Below are 18,212 nucleotides of genomic sequence, written 5' to 3'. Positions count from 1 at the left end.
ACTGCTTGATAGCATTATTATTAGTTTGAATTCTGCTTTAAGACTGACAAAAACACGAATTCTGCCTTGCTAATGAAGACCGTTATTAGACTGGTGTGTAAATGGGTAACATTCAATTACGAGACGCGTTTAAAAAGAAAAGCGTTTTTCATCGCACTTCGTGGCTTTTCTACTCACCCCTCTACCTCTGTATTTCTAGCCGCAATAAAAGCAACCACAAATATTGTAGTTTGTCGGCGATACATGGTTGTGTTTCGACGTTTGGTTCGCCTACATTGTTTTGTTTTGCACGGCAAATTTCTTTCGTTTAATGTACATTGAAAAATTACTGTACAGCTATATATTTTAACACACGTAATTTAAAAAAGGCTTAGTGAAAACAGAAATATTTATGCACGGCAAATTTCTTTCTTTTAATGTACATTGAAAAAATACTGTACAGCTATATATTTTAACACACGTAATTTAAAAAAGGCTTAGTAAAAACAGAAATATTTACTTTGTATAGCATAATGCGAAAACAAGTATGGAACTGAGTAGTTATGCACTTCACCAAAACTCAGCGCATTGTTTTTAGATGAAGTCATGCTCTGTTCCATAGGTCTCATGGGGTGTTCCATAGGTCCTGTGGGGTGGGACCGATGGAACAAAAAGTTACGTTTTTTTTATTAAAAAAAAAACTTAGAAGGATATGTCAGATTTCAATTATTTCTTCCATGGAGATACCCATAGCTGTAAGCTTTCCTAAGCAAATAACCGCGAGTGTTTTTGAGTTGTAATTCGAAAGATATTCGAGAAAATACAAATCCGTTCCATGGGTCCCGCACTTCCCCTAACGATTATTTTCTGGAGTTTCTTTGATAACTATTCTAGGTTCCAAAATCAGTTTGCCACCATACTTTACTGAAAATGTAACAAGACACGCTTTGTTTTGAATCAACTAAATTGCAAGGCCTTAACGTATTTATACTCTTGAGGTTAAGCTGACCAAGTTTCATAGTTTTTTCTTAAAATACTAGCATTTTGCTTCGCTATGCAAAAACTCCCATCGTTGTTTTAACAACAATACGACAATTGTTCGTAATACATCATTCTAATTCATAAAAGTGCCGGAAATTCATGTATGCAGCATTAAAAAAACATTTTTTACCATAAATATATAATTAAACTTGCAAAACCCCAATTTGACGAGGAAACCTAGGTAAACATATGGACATGTCACTCATTTAAAAAAAATAATGACATTGTGTTAGTTTAGACGTAGATTGTTTAAAATCGTTGTACGTAAACGTAAAAGAACAGTCCGAATTTTCTATGAAAAGCCTAAAATACCTGTCGCCTATAGAAGTAAACTTTTTCGTTAATAGCAAAACTGCATTACGCCCCAAAGAAATCGCGACATCTAAAAAGCTAAGTCATTTGTCTTTGCGGGAAACGAAACCAATAGCAACAAGCTTGAAGCAATACTAAAAACAGCAACAGAAAATGTTTTGTAGCATTAGCTTGTAGAGTTCGGCGTTTGGATTTTGGGTTTACATACCTGAGGCCCGGCCTGTGTAGTCGAAAAACTCAAAAACCGCTTAAGAATAGATAAGATCGGATTTTCTCCGAAACGAAACCGCAGACATGACCGACCTAACCCAAACTGTGGCTTGATTTGAAAGAGCAGGAAAAAGGAGAAACCGTAGCTTATCAAGCTTGCTTTTTCGACTCCCGAAGACTCCACTAATGCGATTAACGGACTTCGAGTATACAATAACAAATAACAAAGTAGAATTCGAATGCCGCAGTGTTGTACAGCTTTCGACCAAAACATGTATAATTCGACGAATCGAATCAATATGCTTTTATTTTAATGTCAGTATGAACTGTAACACTCTGTGTTTTCTAATTAGAGTTCCTATAGTATATATACGAATTTACCGAAAGTGCTTCTTTGACCAATGTGTATTTTTCACTAGAAACAGTTTTTAGTTGTGTACAGGTTACACAGCCAACAAACTTCCAATCTTACCAACCGTTGCTATTAACATTTTTTGTTTGAGAAAAATACGAAATAGGATTGTCTATCTTGATTAGTTAACTTAAGTCATTTACTTAAGGATAAAATTGATAACAGTCAAACAACTTAATAGTAATTCTAGTTCTAATGCGAAAACCTGTTGTCAATTCCAAACTAATTTGAAAAATGTGAAACAATTCTACAGTTGTCCAAAGTCTGTTACTCTGCGTTTTATAGAGTTTGTCTAGATTTTTGTTCCTATCTTTACTTAACATTTCTATAGTAGTGCGTGCCTTAAGCATTTTGTGTTTTTTTCTCACCAAAACTGCCTCCTACCTTAATTACAATTCTGCACCTTGCGTCCTGTTAACGGTCTACGCTTCCCTTATTATTACTTCGTGTAGAATGTAGATCAACTCATACGTTTTGTCAGTCGTTTGTATATTTTCTAGTTACACAGGCTTTTATTCGTTCGTTATATAACTGAAGTTCAGTTTGCCACAGCGAAAATGTTTTTAGGTAGTTGATTAAAGCAAAGTAAAGGTACATGAAGTGTTTATTGTTGGCTACTTCAGAGGTAAATCTTTGTTTGTGTTTTTTAGTTGATTAAAAAGTATTTAACTCCTCTGTAGGCCGAAAGCATATGGCGCCAGATACAACTTATTTTTGCCTTTTCAAGTGTATTTTGACTTTCCAAATGCTGCCACTTCTAATGTTAAGGCTGTTGACATTTTCTCTAGCGAAAAGAAACAAAAATTTTACAAGGTTTTTTTGTTTAGAAGAAAAACAAATTTTACCAAGGTAAATTTTATAAGCAATAAAAAGAAAAAAATGCAACTAATTAAATATTTATCTTGCAAAACACTGAATGCACTCATTGGTTAAACGTACCTCATTAAATTAAAAAAAGCGATAATTAAGTTCAGCATATTACGAACCTACAAAATGTACACTGTGTCAGTAACAATGTTATAGCTATGGATATCACCGTAAAAATCCATTTAGTGATTATTTTTGGAAAAAACAAATTAAACACTTTATACGGGACCCGAAAGTCCCATTTTGAAGCAAGTAAGTTTACAATATGCTTCATTAGTACTTAAAGCCAAATTGAAGAATAAAGAAGTAAATAGAATACGCAATATAAGTAAAAAACGGAAACAATAAACATTATAAGCAAAAAGGGATACATGAACAATTGAACACCTAAGAGCAGAATAAATATGCACATCATGTAGCAAATCAAAATTGGCGTTGGTGATTAATAGCGCAAAAATAGGCAGTAAAACAAACTAGCTATTTAAACCCTAAAATTAGAAAAAGGTTGGGTATGTTTACTATGTAAACCTTGTAAATGTTTGCAATGTACAGTTTTTCCCATGTTACCCCACTGCGTTACTGAACTTGACGTCACTATGCACGTGACCAGTGTCCACTGACGTGCGACCAACGCTCGAGCGAGTGTGATTGGCGTTTTGAGTTTTTATTCTACTTTATGCTATTCGATTGGATGCAGTTTGATATTAGCGAATTGAATCACCGTGTTAAGTTATCGTGTTCGTGTGTACTGATATTCGTGAATACACTTAACGAGCAATATCAACTTCGCGTAAAGTAACTCTGTGTAAAAACTTACGAATATTTTAGTGGCCTGCTCCTTCGAGTCAGGTGTGTACAAGGAACGTGTAAGACTTAGGCAGCCTTCAGCCATCGCCTTAAGGCCAAGCGCCTAACTTACCCTTGCCTATAACGCAGCAAGTTTTTGCATTTAAAACAATGAAACACCTCGGATGAAAATCACAAGTGGGTTGATTTGATAATCTGCGTCTGGTCCAACAACGAAAATTTGAAACAAAAATATTTTGAAAACATTCCATATGTTTTCTTTTTAGTTTGTTTACTTGAAGTAAGCCTGGATTTCTTCCGGTGTCTTTCCCTTTGTGTTTGGAAGGAAAGTCAGCTGGAATATAAGATACAGGATGCTGCACACAAGCCAAATGGACATCGAATAAGCTCCCATTGCAATCTAAAAGAAAAATAAAAAACTTTACTGTAAGTTGTTGATTTTTCTATTACCATACGAAAACTATTATATTATTGTTTCAAGTAAAAAATCTGTCTATAGTAGTAGAAAGATGCTTTACAAAATAACATTTAAACAAATCGAACATCCTTAACTAAGAGCAGAATAATCTAGCAAAGTTATAGCAATTCATTTTAAAAACTTAATTTGTGTTTTTAAATTCACAAAACTACTTTATATGAGTTCGTTTTTTCCACCTATACTTTATGTGAGCTCAAAAAAAATCGCAATTCAGTTTAGTACAATGGACGTCACGCTTTGCGCCAGCAGACCCCTGCCGAGCAATGTATATTAACCCAGCGAGTGGCAAACTTTTCAATACTTTTTTCATTATTGCGCCAAGCGACTGAATCGTGCCTTACTGAAGCTTTAATATTTCTTAGGTTCGCGTGACCTTTCCTATACAGCATTTCGGTACTAGGAGTGCTTATAAAGGAGAGATTAAGTGCGCGGTTAAACCTAATTTGTTCTTCCAATTTGTTTTGTATACTTGGTATACAAAGAATTTCTTTATTTGTTCTTTAGATTTTTGCAAGCGTTTAATGTTTGTTTTTCATTTTTTTATGCGAACACTCCTGGTTAAGAAACCCGGGTATAGCTAAATATAATACATTGCTATCATTCCGTAATCATGTAAATTAAAATTTATTGTTTGTAGATTTAATTGTACACATCTCATATCGTTTGCATCAAAAATAAATGTACCATATAAAATTGGTGAACGCGTTGCAGTGTGATAAAATTTTGTAGAAAAAATATTAAAAACCTAGATTATCGATACTAAGCATTCCCTTGGCAGCATTCACTTGGGTACCAACCCCGATTCTTTATTTCAGGACATCCCTTTTTTATTGTGAGAAAAAAAAATACAGACAGCGCCAAAATATATATAAGTTTTAATCAATAAGGTTTCAGTGATGTGTTGTTTTAATGCCAGTGATAGTTTTTTCTTTAATTAAAACAATAATAGTTAAGTGACATTTGTGTAAGCTACTACTGCGTATAAGGATAGCAAATTAATTAACACAGATTTAGTTCCACGCAAGTCAAAAATCGACTACACCAGTCACATGTTGTGTGTCGTACAACTTTAAGGCCAAATAAAACTTTTCTGTGCCCCATAAAAGAGCATCTCTTTACGTATTACAAACCACTTGGCAGTAAGTTTCTGTTGGCGATCACCGTTCCGCTGACGCGTGTATTAACAATAAAACTCAAAGTTTGAAAACCCGATTAAATCTAGGATCTAATGTCTGATCCTGTTTTTTCTCGTTTTTTAAATTTAGAGTTTTATTGTTTCTATGTAACCCAGTCATGCTAATAGCACACTGTGTTTTTCGTTCTTATGCTCATATATACAGTATCAGTATTTTCATATAAAAGAAACCGGACCTGTAAATAGGGAGGCACAAAAGCTTTACTATTCTGCTTGACAATTAGTAAAAGTAAGAACTGCTAGAAAAAAGATGGATTTCGAATAAAAGTAGTTTGACTGAAAAAATATGTAAAACAAATTATGCTCTTGATTAAAACGTCGTTCTTATTTCCCCAAACAATAATATATGAAGAGTTGTCAATATTTCAATACTTGTTTTGGAGTCAATATTTGTTATTCCAGCAATATCTAGTGATAGCACAACCGAACCTGTAAATAGGGAGGCACGAATCCGACCATCCACGAGATCGGCCACAGGAAGAACGCTCCGCATCCAAACGCAGTGGTGCGTGTCGGCTCGGTTGTGACGTCACCGATTAGCACGAGGGTGGCGAGGTGGGTGCCACCAAAGAAACTACAACGAATGTAAAAGTAAGTAGTTACTAAGGGCTGATGCAAAGAGGTCAGGTATATATTTATATACCGTTAGCAAGGGTTTAGATAAAAAAGATATTAAAATCAAATCGTAATAGAATTATTACTCACTATCTGGTGTTCACCAGGGTTTCCAATTTTAACAAGTTTGACTTTGCATTTAATCGTTGAAAAACATGGCATAACATTGAACCAAAGTTGGCTATCAATTGGAATAAACGTATCGATTTTACTTCGAAAAGAATATCGTTGCAAAGTAACGGCTTATAGTTATGATACATTTTACGGTGAGTTTAACGCGTTCAATAACATATTAGTTTGATGCCGTTCTTTGTAAATAATTTAGAAAAGACTCCCTGGTGCGTCGTTATAATTTTGGCGACACCTATAACAATTTCGCTTCGCATTTAAACTCAATTACGGTAATAAAATTCTTCAAGGTATAAGTATCCCACCACGCATGCATTGTAACTTATTGTTACGATTGATGGTTTTCTGAAACACCATATAAATAAATAAAGTCAAATTCATATAGCGGGGTTCGTCCCAAGCCTATATCAACCCCCTACCGTCCTCAAGGTTATGGTGAGTGTGAAAAGACATGCCAAAAGGTTTGGAGAAAACAATCGTTTCAAAAGGCTTTACAACAGTGCTTCTCAACCCATGGGTCGCTGTTTGATTTGGTTGGGTCTCCGACCCCAGTAGTCACATGTTTAAACTAATTGAGATTGGTTCAAATCGAAATATTTCACTTAAGGAAATTAAGAAAGCAATACAAATAATGTCTTATAATAATTAGTAAAATTTGAAATTATTTATGCTAATGCTAATGTCTATTTTTTGTTCGCCTACATCAGTGATTCCCAAACTTTTTTTCTCGCGTACCATTTTAAGCTTTTGTATAGTTTTCATGTACCACCTAAGTTAGGCCTACATCTGACTAGAATATTCTAAACTATAAACTATTTTAGCATATAGATAAGAAATAAGCATGTAGCTGTATTAAAGTTTAACAAATGTCATTCCAGGGAGATATAAAAGCCATAAATTATACAAAACACAGCAAATTGTTTTAATGTGATGGATGTGAGAGCCAGCGCACCTCTGTGTAAAAACACAGGTGTAATTGGAACTGAGATTCTCACAAAAACGTTTAAACAACCGAGTATTAAGGGCAGATGTTTTGACGAAATGTAATCGTTCGATCACTCGGTTCAAGCATGATGATAACATATTTCGTACAAATACACATTGCGGAAGAACTTCTCCTTTGTTATCAATAGCTACAAACCCGTACTTTATGTAAGCCTGACTGTACTTTCGGTTAGACATGTTCCTAATTTTTCAACAAAATTTAGTTCTCTTACTATTCCTCTATTTACTAAGAAATTACAGTAGTTTAAAATGATTGAAATATCAACATACATACGACAATACTACACTGCTGCTATCGGTTCATTATTATTACATACATATTAAACCAGCGAACAATTAGCGTTTTATTATCTTGTACAAGAGAAGTGTTACGTCATAAACGTACGAAACCAAATGTAACTAAAATTACCCAATCTGAAAGTTTTCGCAAATTTATACGTATGCTGAAGTTAGTCGCGTACCACCTGAAAGACTCTCGCGTACCACGGTTTGGGAACCACTGGCCTACATGAAGTTAGTTTTTATTTCGCTTACAAGAAAAACAATTGGGTCGCTAAAGCTTAGTTGCCATATACTTACGCCTAATATTTGGGTCGCCGCGAAAAAAGGTTGAGAAGCACTGCTTTACAAGAACAAATATTACGAACCCCTGGTTTATATGATAAATGTAAAAAGGCTTTACTCCAACAGTAGCACGATGAATATCAAATAGCATACCAGAAAACTCTAACAAACCTGTTAACACCAAAACTCTTGAAAAAGAGGGTTGCAGCTACTTTGGCGTGGGTACTGATGCAATTTTGGAAAGTTTCTTTTTGAATTATAAGATTTGTCTATTTTGGCGTTAAATTATTATGGTGTTTGGGGGTGAAATAACACACAACCCGTTGTCGGACTGTACACTGGGTTAATCTTATTTACTGAAATATTAATTAAAGTCGCTTTTTGGAGAAAAAACTTATTGTTTTACCCGACAAGGTAGAACGCGGTGGAGACGATAGCTAGAAGCGGCATAACGGTGGGGGCCAGATGAAGGGTTGCTTGGCTAATCATGAAGGTAATGAGTGTGACGATCATCATTGAGGTCGCACCTACGTTGACCTTGTATGCTCCGAAGCGTTTCACGAAGTACATCTGAAAGCACATCAAATTATACGTTTAATAGCATGTAGAAAGGCGTTTGTCACTTACATTTGAAACATCAAAGGAGCAAAAAACACCAGATTTGAAACTAAAAAATAGGCACACGAAAACGTGTCATGTCGTAGCAGCAGTGTTTTGGGACAGGTTCATTGAGTTAAGTTACAAGTTGAACACAGTAATGAGATTTCGAATATTTTAAGTCTTGGTATTTCTTGGCACATTACTAGGCCAAAGTTAGAAAAAGTTTCCTTAGCTATTTCTAACCAATTGGGTTAAAAAAAGGCTAACCATATGCAAACCGGGACGAAAAAAAAAGTTTGTCCTAAATTTTAATCCAGAAGGTCAAAACATACAACAGAAAACTAAAATCGGCGTCCTTTAGGGAGCAGTTTCGTACAGATTCTGAACCCATGAGAGGTTAACAAGCATATTAGAGAACTACAACTAGGACCTCTATGAATAGGTCCTCCTAACCACAGCAAAAATACGTGTAAGAAAGTTTGCGAAAATGCAAGAGCTCCAAGATTTGTTTTCCTACTGATTCGCTTACCCCGGAAAGGCCGCCGAGAAATTGCAGGAAAAAGACTCCGAGGGTACAGTAGGTGACCGTGTCAGGGGCTATCCCGGCTTGGAGGAATACGACGTCGGTGTAAAGGACAAAGTTGTTGATCCCGCTCAATTGAAAACCGGAGTAAATGGCACAAACAGCAATCAGCTGCTTCCTGCATAAAGAGGTTTAGAATAAAACATATTGATCATTTAACGAGTTGAACATAATTATATATCTAATACTAAGTCACAGTTGACATAAAACAGTTTGAAGATACTAAACTAGAAACGTTTAGGAAAAATATATAAAGACCATAAAAGACTTTTTTAAAACCTAACAGCAGAATATCATAGCTAAGCTAGCAATTCAGGCCAGACACTGTTAAAAGATCAAAAATCTTTTAATAGTGTCTGATCTGAATTATTACTAACTTTGCTAAAGCATTCTGCTGTTACTGATCAGGAATTAAGGTCGACATTTGTCTTGCAAGGGTCAATGTGATTTTAAGTTTCAAATATTCAGTTTGATTTACTTGACATGGCCCTCAGTCGACTAGCCAAACGCATCGTTTATAATATAAATTAACTTTCATAAGGACATAAAATTTGACCGCTTTACATGTTTGAAATACAATTAGAATACAGGACAGTATATATGGTTAACCGAACCAAGTTGTTACAAAAAAAAAAGTTTTTTTTGCATTTTCTAAAATTAACCGATTTTATGTCGACAACCTTTTTTATTTCTAACAACATTTTTAACGCTTGTTTCCAAGGCGTTAATACTTTTAATCTAACTCCGACTGAAAAATAAAATTGCCTGCTTGCTATGTATATTATTAAATTCTTTGTTGAAATTTTCGATTTTCAACAATATATTTACCAAACTATTTCACCTTTCTATTATATTATTTATAATTTTAACATGAGGTCGATAGTAATTGTAACAAATTTTTGTGAATCGGTTAATTTAAGAAATGCAAATCCATTAAAAAATTAAAATACGTTTTATTATATACGGTACACCTCTAACCTCTTTTGGAAAAAAATTTTTAATTTGCTCACGAAACGAGTTGCATTGGAATAGAGAAAAATTGACCACGAAGTTTAGTTAGGCCTATACAAATAGTTGGAAACAAACCTGTATTGTTTGGATTTTAACATTTCCCTGAGGCTTACAATGGTGGTAGAGGCGTTCACTTCACTTTCGATGTCACACAGCTCTTGTTTCAGATCGCTCTTTAATGTAAAAAAAACGAATAATGGTGGTATATCTTGTCTTATCCATAACGATAAAAAACACTGACGCAGCAATTTTTAGTTGTCAATGATTGTTGAGACGACTTACGAACTTGAAAATATTATTTAAAATTAAAGTATTTTACTGTCAATAAGTCAAAGGGGTTTTCAACAACATCAATACAGAATGTATTGCAATTTGAGACATTTTCAAGTCAATTTAAGTATGTTTTGCAATTTGAAACATTTTTACGTCGTATTTAAGTATGTATTGCAATTTGAGATATTTTCAAGTCGTATTTAAGTATTAGAAATGGTACTGTGTTCGTACCGGCCAACAGTTCTCATTGCAAATACTAAAGATCCATACGCCTAAAACTTAAATAAGTGAAACGTAAGTTTCCTAATCTTCTTTTTAACGAAAATACTCAAGTAAGGTCAACTCAAACCATTTGTCTTGCTGAATTGTCGAATTGGAAATTAAGTAATATACAACCCTGTTTATGGATGGCAATACAAGTATAATTTTGACTAAACTTTAAAATTAATTCATAGATAATTTTTTAAATAGCGCATAAGAGCATTCTAATAAAGTACAGTTTTACGTTTTCCCAAACACTCCTTTAAGTCAACTTACATCACTGCCCTTCCTTAACTTTCTCAGCGCCTCCATTGCTTCGCTATGTCTGCTCTTCCGAACCAAGTAGTAAGGTGATTCTGGCATCCAGAAGCTGAAGACGAGGAAGATAAAGGAAGGAATCGTGCAGATGATCAGGAGAATCGGCCATCTTTCAACATGACCCAGTGTCTATGTCGACAAAAGAAAGCGTTGGTTTTATTTGCGACAAACTGCTGCACAAAACCTCGTCGCAGATGCGACTTGTGTGAATAAATAATAACAGTACCAACACCTGCTAAGTTCGAGATCAAAAAGTATAACAAAACATTGAAAATTAAAATTAGAGATAAAAATAATATATAATGGATGATGCTTTTGGCTTAATAAGGCGTATTTTCCCCAGAAAAGTATTTAGTATGGATTGGTGTGATTGAAATGCTCTCTTCAGTATTCAAGCCTTCGATAATCTGAATGAAGAACGCTAAACTACATACTTGCACTCGTGGGTACTTTGATTAACAAAAACATGATTGGAAATAGTACTAAAAACGTCAAAGCCCATACAGAAGTAGGTATCATGTTGAACGTTTCAAATATCTCATTATTTATGTATACCTAATAATACCTACTTATTTGCTTTGCTATTCTTACTGCAATCTCGAACAATTATGCTCCAATAATTCGAAATACTTCTTGTTTTATAAAAAGACGGAATATTTGTTTCTGTTTTACATAAAGAAATGATCTTTTGCCGTACAACTTCTGTTAAGGTTTGCCTGACTGGAGGTAAAATTGGTTCTACTGTATTTCAAATACACCAGGAATTAACCTCAAAACGAACTGTACGCTACCTTTGGATGCGCGATCACTGGACAAAGAAGCATGCCTATTGTCATCGAGACTGCCGCACTGCTTTGCCACATCGATCGCTTGCTTGGCGCGCTCATTTCCACCATCAGCATCGGAATCAAAGCTGTTAAACAACAAAATACACACACATACGCGTTCAAAAGTTGTGATCTAGCTCTTCTGAAGTCTCTTTTTGACCAACGATGGCATCCTATGCATCTTAGTAAACCCGGAGCCAACCGACTGTGAAGCCTTGTTTTATAGGACCCCCAAAAGATATATTCTCCAGTTTTAGTTCTATCGCTGGGAGACAATATTTAGATCGTCAGTTGGCCACAAGTAATGGACCGGGATAGATTTATGAGGACCGCCAGAAACAACATGTTTCACAAAGTCCAAAAAAATCGTAAAATACAGAACTGGGCGAAATTCTATCAGCTAATGAAACGTAAAGAGTAGGGCCTATACATCTTCTGAAATAATCTGTTATCAATGCATGGAGATCATTTAAACACAACCTTATAAAGTTTTTGAGCGTGCATTTCCAAAATGACTGATAATGATGACAAACATCCTGAAATGGTGCCCTCGGCACCTCAACCGAAACTATATTTTATGCCAACTTTTACTATGTAAATAAATTTTTTCGCGCTGGCGCGAACTTTTATTCATTTTTCGTTTCATCAGTTTTAAGGAAGTCAACTTAAATCCAAAGCCGCTTGCTAACTATTATAGGATGTGTAGAGGAACGACGCATGTCTGTTTGTGCTTGTAATTATAGCGTGTTCGCCTGGTAAAGTGTTAAATATTTCACCTCGATACTCATTTCCTTTCGTGGCCGTTCTGGCAAATTCAGCCGGCATTTCTACTCAATTAATCTCCATCGCAGTCGCTCTTGTGCTATATAGTGTCACGCTACTGATGGATAAAACTCGACAGTCAACGATGCGCTCCTTACTGGCAACACGTGTTTTTACTGCGCTGTAAGCTCTTTTATTGAAAGCGAAATATGCTAAATTATTTGAATGTACAATAAATCTATAAGCGACCTGACAGTATGCACTTTAAATTACAATGGCAGTTTGTTTTAGTTTCGATTTATTGGAGTCAGATAACACGGTGGTCATGTCTTACCTGTTGAAATATACAGATGTGTCTTTATTTAAACGAAATAAATAAACGTTAGGTTCGCGCGATTATATTGTATTTTGTGCACCAGTTCGCCTCAACGCTTTTTATTTTTTTTGTTATGTGATGTAATTCCGTGACGTCATTGCTGAAAATGTCTTCCCAAAAACAAAAATCCTGCATCTACCCCTGAGAGCATTATCATTACACACAAAATAAACGTACTGTAATGTAATGCTATAAATGATGGAACTTAGTATAAAGAAAACATTCATTATACTTTGTGACCTAGCCCTTCCTAAAATTAAAAAAATTAAAATTGTGAAAATCTTGTGAATAATGTAAATAACAAATGTTAGTTCCACGAAAAACAAACAATCCGAAAAGTCTAGCTCACCGTAGTAAATACCAACAGGTATCCCGGTGATAAATCTTCCAACAATCATGACTTCATATGATCTCGTGATGCCTCCGACTACCGCCATGAGAAGCAGGCCGACGATGTTGATCACGTGAGAAAGCTGCATGTAGCGCTTTCGTGAGAGGACCGTGATAAAGAACTTGGAAGTGATACCTCCAACAAACCCACCAGCGATCATTAAGGACATCGTGAGGGTGAGAAGAGCCAACCAGGTACTTTCAGGAATCGATTCTCCATGCCTCGACTTCATAGGAAAAAACATAAGTTAAGTTTGCAGTGAAGGTAATTCCTATGTTTTGTTACAGCAACTTAACCTTTTGTGTCTGTGTTACTACTTACTGTGTATGCGATTTACAATAGTGTTGTAACAGCGTAACTGCTTTGACTTAAATGCACTAAAACGTCACTGCTCCACATATTGTCAGATTTTATTTAAAGAATGAAGTTTAGGTGGTGTGAATTAGACCCCAGCTATACCCGTCCCTAAACGGACGAAAACTGGATATATTTCTTAACCTAGAGATATTACGAAAAGAAGAGTGCTGTGTGGTGGTAAGTAAATATCTGCGCAAAACAATCAATCCAGGTAAGTTTAACTCTCATACTCACAAAATATGTTTCGTTGTACATTTGGTTGAGCGCCGGTATTACAGGGCCGAAAACGCCGAACTGAAAACCAATCACGATGAAGGAGGTTCCTCCTGAGATGAGAAGACAAACCGAACCAAAAACCGAATTTTCCTGAACAGAATAACATCATGAATGCTAATTGCCATATAACACCAAACTACTGTAGAGGGATGCTTCGAATTTTAATTTTTTCTTGGTCTTGGTTGAGCTACAAAGCTTGAGAACCGCTGCTTTAAACCTGATCGTGTAAGGTTACAATAAAAGTAACTATGTCAGAAGGTTCTTAAAAAAGTCTAACAAGCATCGTATTTTTAAGTGGATCCTCAAGTTGTGGGAAATTAAACGTTGTTATATTGCACATGAATGCCTTGAGCCCTGCCAGCATCTGTTAACGATATTCATAGGAAAAGGCAAATGAAGTATGCAAACACATATATGTCCAACAACTATGACCTATAGCCCTTCTGATTCTGCGGTTTGACCAACGATTACTGCTTACGTATCATAGTATACCGGGAAGCCATCACATATTAACCGGGAAGCATAAACATTTCATTTAACGATTTCCAAAAATACGTTGTATTTGTGTATTTAAAATAAGAGTTCAGACATAATCTTTTTTTCGTTTTTCGTTCTGTGCATTTCCGTTAAGCGTTAGTGATTGTAAAATAAAGCAGCAAAATAGGAAATCAAATGGGATGTAAGTCTGTGCATCATTTTTTCAAACGTAGAAACAACAGATTCGTCTTTAATTTTCACCTTAAAATATCGCAAGTTAGACACAGCTGGATTTTATAACCCATAATTACGATTCTTAAAACCATTGCGCGATTTACAGTTATCGATTTTCAATTGAAAGCCCTCTCTGTCAGAAAGACTTTTAGATTTATTTTAGTTTTTTTAAATTAGATAAGAATTAGATCATTTTTGTTTTCTCAAAATAGATTAGCATTATAATTACTGAATTCTTTGGACAAGTGGAACGTTCGGTAAACTCCGAATTATATTAGAAATAGAATTGAGCACACAAGCAATTCACAATTAGATTCAAATTAGCCGCATTTTGTTCTAATCTATTGATTAAGAAACCTAGAACTTTCTAGTTGCCAGAGTCTGCTGCCAGCAGTAATGGCATCAAGAGCCAAACGGGCATTTCCCTATTGGTTTTTACTGGCTGACTGCTGCCATTCATGACGAATAGCAAGGGTGCGAGACGCCGTTACGTAATCTTAGCGCCTTCTATAGACAGGCAGATAAGGTTTCGTTCTATGCCGGCTATCACGTAGCCAAGTTATTACCCGTTTTGGTCGTTTAGGTGTAGCCCTATAACTTGCAACCGATGGATGTTTTTCCTAAAGTGCTCATTAGGTTTATGTATGACGCCAATCAACACGTTAATAGAAAACAGTATATTATTTTTTGGAAAACATTTGTAATTCTTTGTAATTTGTCACAGGGTGAGCTGTAACTAACCTGCGGCGTAATATTTAATTTGTGGTGCTTTAGTAACTTGTTTAAAATGACACCAAACAATCCACTTTTGTCTAAATCTTTCAGCAGTAAATCTTAATGTCGTACGTCAATAACATTACAAACATTTACAGTGCTTTAGTAGATATTATTACCGAATGATAGACATTTGCGAATGCAATAAACTGTTAGTATTTGCAGTGTGCGAGTTATTGAAAGTATACAATGTTGATTGAAACAATAAAACATATAAAAAGAAATATTCACACATACGGCATATTTTTTGGCGTTTTCCATTTTCTTGAAATAGATGTCAAATATACGAACAGAATCAATATAAAAGGTTAGAGCTGCAATAAAAATATTTTAGAAAAGGTTCGTTGTGATGGAAAAGGAATCGTTATAAAGGTGACAGAGTCATTGCTCAACCTTACAAATCGATAAAAATCCACAATATCAGGTGAAAATAGCGTTCCACAGCCTAAGGACCCAAATATATTTTAGTGCGTAGTTTAAATTGTTTGTGTAAAACAGAATCTGTATATCTTCAATTCAATTTTATTAGTGTGATATTATTTTCATTTACGCATATAGTTAAAGATAAACCTATTTGTATTAGAATTAGAATTGCAGTTTTGCCTGTATTTTTCTAGTATGTCACCCGTTTTGGTGTTTGCTTCTTAAATAATCTTAGAAAAGTGTGCCTCAAAAGCTGAAAAATATTGCCTCATTTTAAACGCGACGTCGCACAAATTGCGTGGCACTAATTAAACAATGTTTTTTAAACCGTTATTGCATTTAATATCTGACTTACTATTTGTTTGGTATTTTTGTTAACTAGATTATTTTGTTTGTTAATATGTATGACTTCACTTTATAATCTTTGAAGTTTATTTGGATTCCCAATGACTAATCGGTTGCTCGCCAATATCGACCACTGTACCCTAAACAAACTCTTCAAACTTTTATAAACCTACACCAGTGCTTCTTAAACTTTTTTAGTTTTGTTCACCCCTAGCATCTATCTCCAGATTTCATTCACCCTTGTCTAATGATATGATAAAACTATCTCGTTTATATATAACAGCACAAAATGATTTAGGTTGTTTCGATTTTTGTTAAGATCAACTCAAGCTAAGTTTTACCATTGAAAATCTACAATTTCTCGAGTCCAGAAATATAAAGCTACAAAAGCACAAAACACAGTCACCAAATTTTTGTACTTAAACACTCAGTGCAAACCAACTTCACTATTGCAATAAGCAAAAAAAACACCAAAAAACACCAGTTCAGTAGTCGATTTACTGCAGAGCTAACATACATTTCTGACGGCTCACCCTTATTCACCCCTTTTGATTGGTTCACCCCTGCAAACATTTGTTCACCCTGGGGTGAACCATTTACCAGTTTAAGAAACACCGACCTACACCACTACCGAATCAACTTACAAAAACAAATTTACGAAATCTGATATTTAATTTAGCAGCCGCTGTCAAATATTTAGTTGGTAGATCAGAATTCAGCTAACTGAAGGCAATTTAGCGCATAAAACTTTCTTTCCTTAATTTACACGTTTTATAAAGTAAACCAGTCGTTATCTTAATGGACCAGTAGACCAATAGCGTAACCCCTGGGAACCAATGCCGTCATCAAGAAATTTGCATTAACATTTCAGATTTAAATAGATATATTGCACTAAAACACCTTGAATAAACAGCAGCGCTTTAACTCCCGGTAACTCTTGTTGTTGTTTATGTAAGAATGCGAGATTGTACCATTGAAAAGCCTTAAACCAAGACCTTTTTAATCTCTAGATCTATATTAGAAAGAGTTCTATAGTGCTAGGAAATTCATAAAAAAACCTTTTCTGTACTTTAATTCTGCTTCATAAAATCCTCAAATGCGTCTCCAAGCTTTTTGAAATACTGCAGCAGAGTGTAGACAGATTACAAGCTCCTATAGAAACTTATTCTATACTGTCTTTTAACTAAACAGCGCACAAACAGAAAAACGCCAACTTTTAAAGGGTCGGCGTAATTAGGATTCAAAAGAGAAAAAGGGTATGACAGGTCTAGGAATGTCAAGAGCCTTGACGTGGGGCCTTGCGAAATAAATGAGCTCTACGGGTGTCCGTTCATTCGGTCACGTCTAGAGCACGTGGCCCCCAAAACATGTTGTTTTGCCGATGGGTATTGTATTCGCTGTTACGCGCTTTAACGACGGCTGCTTGTGTACACTGGCAAACAATGTTGAATCAATATAGTCGGAGAATTCCTTCGTAAACAGACCTATTTTAATTTATAACACTTTTAAAAATAGAGGGTTTCATGTACAAATTGCGCGAATTGTGCTGCAGTATTCTATGGCCCAGGTACGTTTATAGAATGTTACTGTTGCCTGGGGTTAATGTTAACGTAATAACTAAAATTGTACAGAAATATTATGCTTTGTCGCTCTTATTTGCAAATTTATGGAGTTTGGACTACTGAACGTGCATATGACCCTGGCATTCCGTACAGCTTTGAATATTTTAGACGGCAGCCCTTTCATTTGACTGTCTGGTGTTATCTTATGCTTATCGGTGACGTAATAGCTTTCAGCTCTCTGTGCTGCCAGTTTGGCTTAATCTTGTTTAAAAATAACTGCGCTGCCTACTGTTGCCTGGTAGCAACGCCGTATTTGTATAGTGCATATAAAAGTGCACGTAAACTTTCCACAGATATATCACCAGATACACGTTTTTGTTGAATTAGAAACCAAAAGTATATTTTTCTGCATCGTAAATTTATATGCTGTTGCTACCCTATATTGCTGCTCAAACAAAAGTAATTTTGTTGGACTTAATAACGGTTTACAACTGAAGTTAGGCGTGCCTTAAACGCTATGTTTACCGTGCAGTAGAAAATCAGTTGTTACTCGAAAATTGAGATAATTAAACAAACTCAAGTTTAGAGAACAAATTTAGGATATATATTTTCCGGGCTTTAAACTTGATGATCCCAATTAAGGGAACTGCGGCTAACATTATATGCATTGCTACTATTACAGTGCAATACGTCAGGTAATATTGCCAGCATAATATAGAGTTGGTAGTTTAATTTCGTTTAAATCAGC

General features: G+C 35.2%; 1 protein-coding gene across 1 annotated transcript; it reads right to left on the bottom strand.

Annotated features, from left to right (window-relative positions):
* Positions 1-3,805: 3,805 nt before the first annotated feature.
* Positions 3,806-17,007, bottom strand: LOC146145737 (solute carrier family 2, facilitated glucose transporter member 5-like). Its single transcript, XM_083389836.1, has 10 exons — positions 16,972-17,007; positions 13,608-13,739; positions 12,975-13,242; positions 11,452-11,573; positions 10,619-10,789; positions 9,884-9,981; positions 8,744-8,915; positions 8,021-8,184; positions 5,731-5,875; positions 3,806-4,028 (listed from the first exon to the last, which is right to left on the bottom strand). The coding sequence occupies exons 2-10, from the start codon at positions 13,626-13,628 to the stop codon at positions 3,900-3,902; spliced, it is 1,290 nt and encodes a 429-aa protein (XP_083245962.1). The 5' UTR covers positions 13,629-13,739; positions 16,972-17,007; the 3' UTR covers positions 3,806-3,899.
* Between the last annotated feature and the right edge of the window lie 1,205 nt (positions 17,008-18,212).

This window comes from Ascidiella aspersa, chromosome 5 (assembly GCF_963924565.1).
Source record: "Ascidiella aspersa chromosome 5, kaAscAspe10.2, whole genome shotgun sequence".
Classification (NCBI taxonomy): domain Eukaryota; kingdom Metazoa; phylum Chordata; class Ascidiacea; order Phlebobranchia; family Ascidiidae; genus Ascidiella; species Ascidiella aspersa.
This window is presented reverse-complemented; position numbering and strand designations above follow the sequence as displayed.